The sequence below is a fragment of the Macaca mulatta genome, chromosome 7 (assembly GCF_049350105.2).
Source record: "Macaca mulatta isolate MMU2019108-1 chromosome 7, T2T-MMU8v2.0, whole genome shotgun sequence".
NCBI lineage: Eukaryota > Metazoa > Chordata > Mammalia > Primates > Cercopithecidae > Macaca > Macaca mulatta.
Genome location: NC_133412.1, coordinates 54,970,953 through 54,985,637, shown reverse-complemented (window position 1 = coordinate 54,985,637; position 14,685 = coordinate 54,970,953). Strand labels below are relative to the sequence as shown.

The 14,685-nt window shown below is 39.4% G+C and overlaps 1 protein-coding gene across 26 annotated transcripts in view; it reads left to right on the top strand.

Annotated features, from left to right (window-relative positions):
- Positions 1 to 14,685, top strand: part of SCAPER (S-phase cyclin A associated protein in the ER) — a 568,707-nt gene that overhangs the window by 54,474 nt on the left and 499,548 nt on the right. For 24 of the 26 annotated variants that reach the window (XM_077939992.1, XM_077939989.1, XM_077939985.1 and 21 more), the window contains one exon: positions 9,661 to 9,858. Coding sequence is in view for 14 of the 26 variants with exons in the window: in XM_077939989.1 (XP_077796115.1) it covers positions 9,661 to 9,858 (198 nt within the window). In the remaining 12 variants the exon portion in view is untranslated. Of the gene's footprint in view, positions 1 to 306; positions 362 to 667; positions 784 to 9,660; positions 9,859 to 14,685 lie in introns of all 26 variants that reach the window. The other 2 variants (XM_077939997.1, XM_077939998.1) reach the window with 2 other exon arrangements.

Below are 14,685 nucleotides of genomic sequence, written 5' to 3'. Positions count from 1 at the left end.
AGGCCCCCTGTCTCTTCTGACTTGTAGCTGAGAGGTCTGATGTTAGCTTTATGAGGTTCCCTTTGTAGGTGACCTTGCCCTTTCTCTCTGTTAAAGCTACCTTTAACATTTTTTCTTTCATTTCAATCTCGGAAAATCTGATGATTACATGTCTTGGGGGTTGATCTTCTTGTGTAGAATTTTGCAGGGGTTCTCTGTATTTCCTGAATTTGACTGCTGACCTCTCTATCAAGGGTGGGAAAGTTTTCATGGATACTACCCTGAAGTATTTTTTCAAGTTGTTTGTTTACTCCCCATCCTTTTCAGGGATGCCAGTGATTCATAGGTTTGACTTCTTTACAGAATCCCACATTTCTCAGAGGTTTGTTCATTCCTTTTTCTTTATTTTTGTCGGTCTTAATTCAGAAAGCCAGTCTTCAAGTTCTGAGATTCTTTCCTCAGCTTGATCTATTCTGTTAATACTTGTGATTGCCTTGTGAAATTCTTATAGTGTGTTTTTTTAGCCTTGTTAGATCTGTTAGGTTCTTTTTTATACTGGGTATTTCATTTTTCAGCTCCTATATTGTTCTATTGTGATTCTTAGTTTCCTTGGATTGGGTTTTGCCTGTCTCCTGAATCTTGATGACCTTTGTTCCTATCCATATATTTTTTTTTTTTTTTGAGACAGAGTCTTGCTCTTTCGCCCAGGCTGGAGTACAATGGCGCAATCTGCTCACTGCAACCTTCACCTCCTGGGTTCAAGTGATCCTCCTGCTTCAGCCTCCTAAGTAGCTGGGATTACAGGTACCCGCCATCATGCCTAGCTGATTTTTGTATTTTTGTGGAGATGGTGTTTCACTGTGTTGGCCAGGCTGGTCTTGAACTCCTGACCTCAGATGACCCTCCCTCCTCAGCCTCCCAAAGTGCTGGGATTACAGGCCCTATTCATATTATGAATTCTATTTCTGTCATTTCAACCAGCTCAGCCTGGTTAAGAACCCTTATTAAAGAACTGATGTGGTCATTTCAAGACATATGACACTCTGGTCATTTGAGTTACTGGAACGCTTGCATTGGTTCTTTCTTTTCTCTGAGTGTGGGTGTTCCTTTAACTGCAGTGTAATTTGAGTAATTAATGGACTTCTTGATGTTTTCATAGGACGGAAGCTTTGTGCAAGGTCTTTATTTGTTGCTGACTTCTTTTGTTTAATTACATGGGGATGGGTATGTTAGCAATATGGTTTGGCTCTGTGTCCCCACCCAAATCTCACTTTGAATTGTAATTCCCATAATCCTCACGTGTCAAGGATGGGACCAGGTGGAGGTAATTGGATCATGGGGGTGGTTTCCCCCATGCTGTTCTCGTGATAGTGAGTGAATCTCTTGAGACCTAATGGTTTTATAAGTGTCTGGTATTTTCCCTGCTGGCACTCACTCTGTCCTGCCACTCTGTGAAGAAGGTACCTGTTTCTGCTATGCCTTCTGCCATGATTGTAAGTTTCCTGAGGGCTCTCCAGCCATGTGAAACTGTGAGTCAATTAAACCTCTTTCCTTTATAAGTTACCCTGTCTCAGGTATTTCTTCATAGCAGTGTGCGAATGGACTAATACAGCAGTGTATTTTTGGTGTTGAAGCTTTGGGATGTGATCCAGTACATGGTGCTTAAGTGTATTGGTCAGTTGATAGGTTCTTCCTTGGTCATGTGGTTTCTTCACAGTTGTAACCTTGCTCCCTCTCAATGCTCTCAAAGTGTGGGCTCCTCTCCCACTGCTTTTGGATTGTGGCTTGACACTCCCAGGCTGCCCCCTGCAGCTCTGGGGTGATGTTTCTCCCCAACTTGGAGCCAGTAGAGGAAGGGACTTTAGCAGTGGCATCACAGGATGAAGGGTCTGTGCTGTGGGCCCAAGCTGGGGGTTCCCTGTCTGTTGATGAGCAGGGGGTGGGTGGGACACATGGGAGACAGACTGGCCTTGTCTCCTTGGGTTGACTGCAGTTTGTCAAAGGTATGGATAAGGTACTGTGGGTCTTGGTTCCTTTGTTAGTCTGAGGGTAGCAAGTACTATTCCATAGCAGAGGTAGTGGCAGAGAGGTTTTTGGTTACCCCTAGGGACTCCACCTCCAAGAAATGTGGAACCCCTGTTACCGAGGGTGTTCAGTCACTGGGATGGGGTGGCTGCACTGCTGGCATGAGCTTCGGGTTCTGCTTGTTGGGGAGCAGGGAGTTGAAGGCTCACAGGGAGGAGAGGTTGGTCTCCTCTCTGTATAGTAGCTGTGATGTACTGTAAGTTTGAGTTTAGCCCTTAGGCTCTTTCTGTCCTCCCCTAGTCCAAGGGTAGGAGGAATAGCACTATTACTGTGGCAGTGGCCAAGGGGCTGTCATATGCCTTTGGGAGCCTCTTCCCAGGGAAACTCCGTGTCACTACCAGTGGGTAGGCTCAGCCATGGCTAGGGTGACTGTTCTGCATTCATGAGCCATGGGCCCTGCCTAGTGAAGAGTGGGGTGGGGGTTCTAGGGAGGAGGGGCTGCACTCCTGTCTGTATGGTGGCTGTGGTGTGCTAAAAAAATTACTAAAAAACCAGTTGATAGATTTTTAAGTACATATTATATTTTAAAAATTATATAGTAAGATACATGCACTGATAAATTAAGTGTATTATTTAATATTCCTTTCGATACACATATAAGAAACTATTATCTCAGAAGGGGTAGACATAAAAGAAATCTTTGCCCGGGCGCGGTGACTCACGCCTGTAATCCCAGCACTTTGGGAGGCCGAGGTGGGTGGATCACAAGGTCAGGAGATCGAGACCATCCTGGCCAACACGGTGAAACCCTGTCTCTACTAAAAATACAAAAATATTAGCTGGGTGTGGTGGCAGACGCCTGTAGTCCCAGCTACTGGGGAGGCTGAGGCAGGAGAATGGCGTGAACCCAGGAGGTGGAACTTGCAGTGAACTGAACCGAGATTGTGCCAGTACACTCCAGCCTGGGCTACAGAGCGAGACACTGTCTCAAAAAAAAAAAAAAAAAAAAAAGTAATCTTTTAGGCCAGGTTCGGTGGCTCACACCTGTAATCCCAACATTTTGGGAGGCTGAGGCGGGCGGGTCACCTGAGATGAGGAGTTCAAGACCAGTCTGGCCAACATGGTAAAACCCCATCTCTACAAAAATACAAAAATTAGCCAGGCATGGTGACTGTAATCCCAGCTACTCGGGAGGCTGAGGTGGGAGAATCACTTGAACCTGGGAGCCGGAGATTGCAGTGAGCCAAGATCATGCCATTGCACTCTAGCATGGGCAACAGAGTGAGACTCCATCTTGAAAAAAAAAAAAAAGTCTTTATTTTTGTACTTCAGATCGTTTCAAAAACCTACAAAATACAGGGAGAGAGCTTCTTTTTAAATTATAATTAAAAAATGTTTTTAGAGGCAGGGTCTTGCTCTGTTTTCCAGGCTGGAGTACAGTGGCATGATCATAGCTCACTGCAGCTTTGAATTCCTGGGCTCAAGCAGTCCTTCCACCTCAGCCTCCTGAGTAGCTGAGACTACAGGTGTGTGCCACCATACCTGGTTAGCTTTTTCATTTTTTGTGGAAATAGGGTCTTGCTGTGCTGCCCAGGCTGTTCTCAAACTTGTAAGCTCAAGCAGTCCTCTCACCTTGGCCCCCCGAAGTGCTGAGATTACAAGTGTGAGCCACTGCACTTGGCTGAGGAACTGCTTTAAAAAATTAATTTTTGTGGGTACATAGTGGGTCTATATATTTATGGGGTACATGAGATATTTGATACAGGCATGCAGTGTGTAATAATCACATCGTGGAAAGTGGGGTATTCATCCGCTCAAGCATTTATCCTTTGAATTATAACCCAGTTACACTCTTTTAGTTATTTGAAACTATACAATTAAATTATAGTCAGCCTGTTGTGTTCCCCAGTACTTTGTCTTATTCATTCTTTCCATTTTTTTTGTATTTTTATCCTTTTATTTGTTATTATTTATTTATTTATTATACTTTAAGTTCTGGGATACATGTGCAAAATGTGCAGGTTTGTTACATAGGTATATACATGTGCCATGGTGGTTTGCTGCACCCATTCTTTCCATTTTTTTGTACCCATGAACTATCCCCACTTCCCCCCTACTCCCCTGCTACCCTTACTAGACTTTGGTAACTATCCTTCTACTTTCTCTGAGTTCAATTTTCGTGGTATTTAGCTACCACAAGTAAGTAAGACCACGTGATGTTTGTCTTTCTGTGCCTGGCTTATTTCATTTACATAATGACCTCCAGTTCCATCCATATTAGTGCAAATGACAGGATCTCATTTTTTTTTAAATGGCTGAATAGCAAGCATTTCATTGTGTATATGTACATTTTCTTTATCCATTCATCTGGTGATGGCCACTTACTTCCACATCTTGGCTGTTTTGAACAGTGCTGCAACAAACATGAGAGTACAAATCTTTTTGATATTCTGATTTCTTTTCTTTTGTGTATATACCCAGCAGTGGGTTTGCTGGATCATATGATAGCTTTATTTTTTTTTTTTTTGAGGAACCTCTAAACTGTTCTCCACATTGGTTATACTAATTTACATTCCCACCAACAATGTACCAGGGTTCCATTTTTTTCCACATCCTCTCCAGCATTTGTTAATTGCCTGTGTTTTAGATAAAAACCGTTTTAACTGGGGTGAGATGATAGCTTATTTTAGTTTTGATTTGCATTTCTCTGATGATCAGTAATGTTGAGCACCTTTTCATATGCCTGTTTGCCATTTGTATGTCTTCTCTTGAGAAGTGTTTGTTTATATTTTTTGCCCATTTTAAAATTGGTTTATGAGATTTTTTTCCTATTGAATTGTTTTAGCTCCTTATATATTCTGGTTATTAATCCCTTTTCAGATGGGTAGTTTGCAAATATTTTCTCCCATTCTGTTGTTTGTCTCTTTACTTTGTTGATTGTTTCCTTTGCTGTGCAGAAGTTTTTTTTTTTTTTTTTTTTTTTTTAACTTGATGTGATCCCATTTGTCCAGTTTTGCATCGTTGCCTGTGTTTATGGGGTATATTACTCAAGAAATTTTTTGCCCAGACCAATGTCCTGGAGATTTTCCCAAAGTTTTCTTGTAGCAGTTTCATAGTTTGAGGTCTTAGATTTAAGTCATTAATCCATTTTGATTTGAGGTTTGTATATGGTGAGAGAAAGTCAAATTTCATTCTTCTGCATATGGATACCCAGTTTTCCCAGCACCATTTATTGAAGAGACTGTCTTTTCCCCGGTGCATGTTCCTGGCACCTTTGCTGAAAATGAGATCACTGCAGGTGTATGGATTTTTTTCTGGGTTCTTTATTATGTTCCATTGATCTGTGTGTCTGTTTTTATGCCAGTATCATGCTGTTTGAGTTACTATAGTTCTATAGTATAACTTTAAGTCAGGTAATGTGATTCCTACAGTTGTGTTCTTTTCGCTCAGGATAACCTTGGGTATTCTAGGTTTTTTTGTGGTTCCGTATATATTTTAGGATTTTTTTTTCCCTATTTCTGTGAAGAATGTCATTGGTATTTTGATAGGGATTGTATTGAATCTATAGATTGCTTTGGATAGTATGTACATTTTAATAACATTTAGTCTTCCAATTCATGAACATGGAGTATCTTTCTGTTTTTTGGTGTCTTCTTCAATTTCTTTCATCAGTGTTTTCATTGTAGAGATCTTTCACTTCTTTGGTTAATTCCTAGGTATTTAATTTTACTTCTGTCTACTGTAAATGGAATTACCTTTTTTTTTTTTCCAGATTGTTCACTGTTAGCATATAGAAATGCAACTGGTTTTTGTGTGTTGATTTTGTATCCTGCAACTTTACTGAATTTGTTTATCAGTTCTAATAGTTTTTGGTGGAGTCTTTAGGTTTTTCTAAATATAAGATCATATTATCTGCAAACAAGGATAATTTGACTTCTTCCTTTCCAGTTATTTCTTTCTCATGTCTGACTGCTCTAAGTAGGACTTCCAGTACGTACTCTTTTGAATAACAGTGGTGAAAGCAGGTATCCATTTCATGTTCCAGATCTTAAAGGAAAGGCTTTCAGTTTTTCCACATTCAGTATGATACTAGCTGTTTGTCTGTCGTATATGGCTTTTATTATGTTGAGGTATGTTCCTTCTATGCCCAATAGTTGAGGGTTTTTATCATGAAGGGATGTTGAATTTTGTTAAATGCTTTTTCAGCATGCATTGGAATGATTGCGTGATTTTTATTTGTTTTGTTGTATAATATCACATTGATTGATTTGCATATTGTTAAACCATCCATGCATCCCTGGGGTAAGTCACACTTGGTCATGATGAATGATCTTTTTAATGTAATGTTGAAAATGTTGAACATGTTCAGTTTGCTAGTATTTTGCTGAAGATTTTTGCATCAATGTTCATCAAAGATAATGGCTTGTATTTTTGTTTTTATGATGTGTCTTTGTCTGATTTTGTTATCAGGATAATACTGGCCTCATAGAATGATTTTGGAAGTATTCCCCCCTCCTCTGTTTTTGGAATAGTTTGAGTAGGATTGGTACTAGTTCTTTTTTAAACGTTTGTTAAATTTAGCAGCGAAGCCTTCAGGACCTGAGCTTTTCTTTACTGGAAGACTTTTTATTATGGCTTTGATCTTGTTACTTGTTATTGGTGTGTGCAGGGTTTGGATTTCTTTATGGTTCAATTTTGATAGGTTGTATGTGTCTTGGAGTTTATCCATTCTCTCTAGATTTTCCAATTTATTGGCATATAGTTTCTCATAGTAGCCACCAACGATCCTTTGAATTTCTATGGTATCAGTTGTAGTGTCTCCTTTTTCATCTCTAATTTTATTTATTTGGGTCTTCTCTCTTTTCTTGGAGAGCTTCTTAATCTGAGGTTGAAGATGGAGTCTGTGAACATGAAGAAAATATATGTTGAATGTCATACACGTGCATTTTTTGGGGGATAGGTCCATAGGTTTTCTCAGATTCTTAGGGGAGCCGATGAGTCTCTCAGAAAGGGATGAGTCAGAAGTCTCAATTTCTTCCTCCTTCTTTCCCTGGCCTGCCCTTTTTTTTCCCCCTCTTTCTGTCTTTTTCTCTCAAAAATCCTTGATTAAAACACTGTTACCTCATGGAATCCAATTGTGTGTAATTTCTCCTGCAAGTTTGGATTGTTTTGTCATCTATTGAGTGTCTTGGGAAGCAGTTAGACATAGTAAGCCATAGTAGTAGTATAGTTACCTGATTAAGAATTCTGGCTTCGTCACTTAAATTAATGTGAGGCTTTGGGGTATAATTTAATTTAGCTAAACCTGTTTCCTCCTCTGTAAAATGAAGATAATAGTAGTACTTGTAATATAAAATTGCTTCAGTGATTAACTTAAGTATATGTAAATCACTTGGTGCAATGCTTGGCATATAGTATATCATGAATGTTAGATGCTGGTGCAATTGTTGTTATCACTGCTGTTATTTTTGTCAGTAGTAAGTAGAGCCCTATATTTTAAAACTCTCTACTAGTTAACCAGCCTCTATGAATTTTTTTTTTTTTTTTTTTAAAAAGAGAGATTTAAGGTCTCACTGTGTTGCCTGGTCTGTTCTCAAACTCCTGGGCTCAAGTGATACTCCTGCCTCAGCCTCCTGAGTGGTTAGGACTACATGTGTATAATACTGTGCCTGGGTAGCCTCTGTTATTTGATGTGTCTTGTCTACCTTTCTTCACAAAGTTGGCAATTATTGCCATTAGTTTATGCACATTTTTTCTATAGGCATATTTTTTCTCCTTTTTGTTTTTCTTATGATAATCATATCTTACATTATTTGGGCACTTACTATTTGCTAGCTGCATGTCAAACACTGTGAACGTTGGAGCAGAAATTGAAAGATTGACCATCCTGGCGAACACGGTGAAACCCCGTCTCTACTAAAAAAATACAAAAAACTAGCCGGGCGAGGTGGCGGGCGCCTGTAGTCCCAGCTACACAGGAGGCTGAGGCAGGAGAATGGCGGGAACCCGGGAGGCGGAGCTTGCAGTGAGCTGAGATCCGGCCACTGCGCTCCAGCCCTGGCGACAGAGCGAGACTCCGTCTCAAAAAAAAAAAAAAAAAAAGAAAGAAATTGAAAGATTGAGTTCTAGTTTCAGTTTTGTCATTCTTTTGACTTTTGTCAAGAAATTCAGTCTGAGCCTCAGTTTTGTCATCTACAAAATAGGAATAATAATATTTGTCCTGTCTTTACAGCTTGTTGTGATGATTAAATGATAACTATGTTTTCAAAAATCCTTTATAAAATATATTTTCTGCCCTTCTGGAATCTTTGTAAATAAAAGCCTTGGATAGAGCAGTCACACGTAATGATAGAAACAGTTTAACCCCAAAGCATTATTGCCCATTGTACATTATAAGCAAGGATGGTAAAATGTTATTTATGATTTTAATTACTTATGATTATGAATGCTATACATATATACCACATTTTATGGATGTGTGATAAATTCATAAACAGCTGGGGATAAGTGGCAATAGTTTTGATAATTTCATAAGATTAGAGTCTGGATTCACAGGAAGCTGCTAGTCCTTTGCTGATCAATGTAGAAAAAAGCTTTGGGAAGGAAGTATAATTTAGGAAACTTCCTAAGTTAATTTTAATTTTCAGTGGTATATAGAAAGAAATGAGGTGGTCTGGAATATCTGGTAAAGAGCTGTCAGCACTGAGCCTCGGCCAACAGTCTAATGGTAAACCAGCAGTGTAATTGTAGAGCTGTAACTAGAAGATGGTCTCCTGTGGCAATGTAACCTTGAACAACTCAGCCTCTGAACCTCAATTTATTAATCTGTAAAGTGGAGGTAATAATACATACTTTAAGAAGTGTATGAAGCAGGTCAAGAGATATGTTAAGTTGATTTATAATATACAGTTATTCCTCAGTATCCACGGGGGATTGGTTTCATGATCTCTATATTAGTCCATTTTTATACTGCTGTAAAGAACTGCCTGAGACTGGGTAATTTATAAAGCAAAGAGGTTTAATTGACTCACAGTTCAGCATGGTTGTGGAGGCCTCAGGAAACTCATACAATCATGGCAGAAGGCAAAGAGGAACCAAGGCACCTTCTTCACAAGGTGGCGGGAAGAACTGCCCAGCGAAGCGAGGAAGATCACCTTATGAAACCATCAGATCTTGTGAGAACTCACTATCATGAGAACAGTATAGGGGAAACCGCCCCCATGATTCAGTTACCTCCACCTGGTCTCTCCCTTTACACGTGGTGATTATGGAGATATAATTCAAGATGAGATTTGGGTGGGGACAGAAAGCCTAACCATATCAATCTCCCATGGATATAAAAATCTTTGGATGTTCAAGTCCCTTATATAAAATGGTGTAGTATTTGCATATAACCTATGCATATCCTCCCATAGACTTTAAACAATCTTTAGATTGCTTATAATACCTAATGCAATGTAAATGTTATGTGTAAGTAGTTGTTATACTGTATTGTTTAGAGAATAATGATAGGAAAAAAGTCCATACATGTTCAGTACAGATGCTTTTTATTTCTGGAGTAGTTTTGGTTTGTAGTTGATTGAATCTTTATACAAAAATCCAATCCCTGGAAGCCCTTTTATTTATTTATTTTCATGTTTTATTTTACTTCACCAGAGTACTGCAGTGGACTGTAAAATAACATCATCTACGACTGGAGATAAACACTTTGATAAAAGTCCCACTAAAACAAGGCATCCTCGGAAGATTGATCTGAGAGCTCGATACTGGGCATTTCTTTTTGACAATCTTCGCCGAGCAGTAGATGAAATCTATGTAACTTGCGAATCAGATCAGAGTGTGGTCGAATGTAAGGTAAGGTTTGCTTTGAGGCTTTGTAATCCATTTGAATTCAGATTCTGGAATTTTTGCTACATCTGACTTGATCTTTTTTTGCTCTGTTGCCCAGGCTGGAGTGTAGTGGCATGATCTTGGCTCACTACAACCTCTGCCTCCCAGGTTAGAGTGATTCTCCTGCCTTAGCCTCCTGAGTAGCTGGGATTACAGGCACATGCCGCCACACCCGGCTTATTTTTGTATTTTTAGTAGAGACGGGGTTTCACTGTGTTAGTCAAGCTGGTCTCGAACTCCTGACCTTAAGTGATCCACCCACCTCGGCCTCCCAAAGTGCTGGGATTATAGGCGTGAGCCACCGTGCCTGGCCCTGACTGGATCATTTATCTCACTTTTTCTAGTTTTAATAAATTCTGTATGCTTTTTATTTAATTACCTCTTATGAAAAGTTGTTCTTTTGATCCATACACTAACATCAGCATTATGCTTCAGGTTTTCTTGATTTTGCAGATTTTATTTTGGCATCACCTAATTATATATTTTATATTCTGTGAAGGATTTGGTAGACAGCTGTCTTGATGCATAGTTCTGGGCAGGGAATCAAAAGGTTGAATACACATCCAGTATTATTTTAAAAATTCTTATCTGTATTCTCCATTGTTGCTGTAGATGGCACTAGTGAGATTTCACATTCTTTGGTTTCATGTTTAATGTCTAATTGGACATTACTCCCTTTCCATTGAGATACTTATCACTCTCCTAATTCACTTTGGTTAGGGAAAAGTGAGATTGATGGCTAACCATAAACAATCCTGGGTGGGATTGGGATGTCATTGTAAGGTGTGTTTTCTAATTTTAAATAATCTTGTGTTCGTAATAGGATATTAAACAGACACATGGTGTAGAGTGTCTCTATCTAAAAAGCCTGGCCTTTTAGTAAGTAGAGACTGTATACCATATTACTTTTTACTGAATAAACCTACTTTGAGGAAAACCAGAGGGATACATGTTTATAGAAATATTAAAGAGATAACTTCTGTTTTTATGGTGAATATGGTTGAAAACCCTGGAATTCATTATTTAACCTTTGAAATATATGAGGGGTTAAAGAAGAGTTACGTATTGAGACAGCAGCTATGTTTTCTCTTAAATTGGAAACAGTCAAAATATGTTTTAGACTAGCTAAAAATATTGGTTATCAAAAGCAGGTTTCAAAATGAACATTAGTTGAAACCATCTAAATATATGTTGTGTGGTTGTTATACTTAAATATTGTTACTATCAGCATGTAAAAACTTTTTTTTTTTTTTTTTTTTTTGAGGCAGGTCTTTTTCTGTTACCCAGGCTAGAGTGTGGGGGTACAAACATGGCTCACTGAAGCCTTGACCTTCTGGGCTCAAGCAATCTTCCTCCCTCAGCCTCCTGAGTAGCTGGGACCACAGACATATGCCACCATGCCTGGCTAATTTTTAAAAAATTTTTGTAGCGATGAGGCCGCACTATGTTGCCCAGGTTAGTCTTGAACTCCTGGGCTTAAGCAATCCTCCTACCTCAGCATTCCGAAGCTGTGGGATTATAGGCATGAGCCACCATGCCCAGCCACTTGTTATGTTTAAAGAAAAATATTTTTAAGTTTAAAAATCATATTCTTGGAGTATAATGAGTCAGTATGTTGTAGTAGAAGACACTACTGGACTTAGTTTTCTGTTATGCTTTGTAAACTGAGCATTTGGGCTTAGAATAGCTCTAGATTACCCCTAGAGATTAATCAAAGCAGCAGTTTCTTTTTTTTTTTTTAATTAAAAATAACAAATGACTGATTGAAATCAAATTTGCTTGAAAATATATATACTTCTTTAGAGTAAAGTGAGATTGACCAATTGCAATTACGTCTTTTTGTGATAAGCAGAAACTCTTGCACCTTTCTCTGACACGACTGTGTTTTAGGAAGCTAGAATTGGCCACAAGAAAGTGTGGATTTTATTTCTGGTTCTGTCACTTATTCCAAGCTTTATAAAAGCTTAATAGCAATAGAAATTTTTTGTGTAAGTTGTAGATTAAAAGAATGGAGAAAGTTTTGACAAAGTGAGAGGAATAGAGAGATGTGTTTTCCATTCTTTGTACTGTGCCAAGATGCTCAAAGGCTTATGCTGAGAAATCTAGGAGTTTAAAAGGTATTTTTATATTCAACTCTTCTCCTTATCCAAGACTTACAGGTAGTGATGTATAAAAGATACAATTTAACGTTTGGTCTAAGCACATGCTGGGTATATACTAACTAGTTTTCTTGTTTTGTTTTGCTTTATTCTCATTATTAAGGCACTGCCATCCATGATCTCATTTGGTTAGTATCTTTATGAGATACATGACTCAATAATTTTTCCTCATTTTGTAAGTGGATTCAGCCATTGTTTTGTTAATGCATTGAAAGATTTATTCCTATTTGTGATTTTTATGTTTTAACCTTAGTTAAAATAATCACAGTTCAGTTCTGTGTCTCATACGTAAAATGCAGTTAATAACACATTAGGCAGGCGGATCACGAGGTCAGGAGATCGAGACCATCCTGGCTAACACGGTGAAACCCCATCTCTACTAAAAAATACAAAAAATTAGCCGGGCGTGGTGGCAGGCGCCTGTAGTCCCAGCTACTTGGAGGCTGAGGCAGGAGAATGGCGTGAACCCGGGAGGCGGAGCTTGCAGTGAGCCGAGATGGTGCCATCGCACTCCAGCCTGGGCGACAAAGCGAGACTCCGTCTCAAAAACAACAACAACAACAACAAAAAACACATTATGTAATTCACATAAGTATAGCGTGATGTGAAAAGTATCTTTCCTGTTTGCCAGGGATTTCTGAGTACATGCTAACTTTGTAATCAAAAGAAGCTATGTTCCTGATTTTTTGAGTTTGAAGGTTGTGCCTGTTTATGACATCGGCTACTTTACTACATAAATTGCTAAGAACTGACATTGCAGCAAAACTCTACTCTAAGCATTACCCCTACATTTTCCTTGCTCTCTTGCAAGGTAGGCTAGAGTGGGTTGGGGGAATTGCTTTTTGGAGTGTGCTTAGTTAATGAAGTGATGGCCATTCCCTCATTTGTTCTCACAAAATTTTGAGGTAAGGGTTGAAAGAGTTGGTTGTGAAATTTGTGGGTGTGGCTGCTGGAAGGGGAGATTGGCATCTTCTTCTCTGGTTGAATGTTTGTTGTGTGGACTGATTTTGGTGTCTCTGGAATGTATTGAGAGAGTTTGGAGAAAACATGCTGGGAATACATTTTATTTTCCTTTCCTTGTTTCCCATTTCAATCTGGAGGGAACTAGATGTGTGTCTCTGGAGGCTTGGGGGCTCCTTTGGATAAAGAGACTGGCACCTGCATCTGGCTTAGAGATTTCATAGCACAGTAGACTTGCCGGAGTAACCTGTGCCAGCTGGGCTTGAAGACTCTAGGATAGTTCTCAGTGATCAAGTAAAGAAGACCTGAGTGTATCTAATGATCTATTTGAGGGAAGGAGCATAGGCATAGATGAAGGTGTTAGAGTCATAGGAGCTTCCTCTGGGGACACTTGGCTAGGTGAGTATATGTAAAACTCTGATGGAGTTGGGCCCCAGTGTCTCTTATTCTCATATTTGTTTCCATGTGTACTCAATCTTTAGCTCCCACTTATAAGAGAGAACTTGGTACTTGGTTTTCTATTACTGCATTAGTTTGCTTAGGATAATGGCCTCCTGCTGCATCCATGTTCCTGCAAAGCACATGATCTTGTTTTTTCCTGTGTCTGCATAGTATTCCATGGTGTATATGTACCACATTTTCTTTATCCAGTCTACCATTGATGGGCATCTAGGTTGATTCCATGTCTTTGCTATTGTGCTGCAGTGAACATATGTGTGCATATATCTTTTTGGTAGAGCAGTTTATATTCCTTTGGGTATATACTCAATAATGGGATTGCTGGGTCAAATATTATTTCTGTTTTCAGTTCTTTGAGAAATCTCCAAACTGCTTTCCATGGTGACTGAACAAATTTACATTCCCACAGTAGTGTATAAGCATTCCCTTTTCTCCACAACCTTGTCAGCATCTGTTTTTGACTTAAACAATAGCCATTCTGTCTGGTATGATGTGGGATCTCAGTGTGGTTTTGATTTGCATTTCTCTAATGATTAGTGATGTTGAACATTTTTTCGTATGCTTGTGTATGTATTTTTTTTTTTTTTTGAGACGGAGTCTTGCTCTGTCACCCACACTGTAGTGCAGTGGCACAATCTCAGCTCACTGCAAGATCCGCCTCCCAGGTTCACGCCATTCTCCTGCCTCAGCCTCCCGAGTAGCTGGCACTACAGGCACCCGCCACCACGCCCGGCTAATTTTTTGTATTTTTAGTAGAGACGGGGTTTTACCGTGGTCTTGATCTCCTGACCTCGTGATCCGCCCGCATTGGCCTCCCAAAGTGCTGGGATTACAGGCATGAGCCACTGCGCCCGGCCATGTATGTATTCTTTTGACAAATGTCTGTTCGTGTACTTTGCCCAGTTTTAAATGGGGTTGTATAATTTTTCTGACTGATGTGAGATGGTGTCTCATTGTGGTTTTGATTTGTATTTGTCTGATGAATAGTGATGTTGAGCATTTGATATGGTTTGGCTCTGTCCCCACCCAAATCTTACCTTGAATTGTAGTTCCCATAATCCCCACATGTCGTGGGAGGTAATTTAATCATGGAGGTTGTTACCCTCATTCTGTTCTCGTGATAGTGAGTGAGTTATCATGAGATCTGATGGTTTTATAAGGGGCTTTTCCCCCTTTTGCTTGGCACTTCTCCTTGCTGCTGCCACATGGAAGA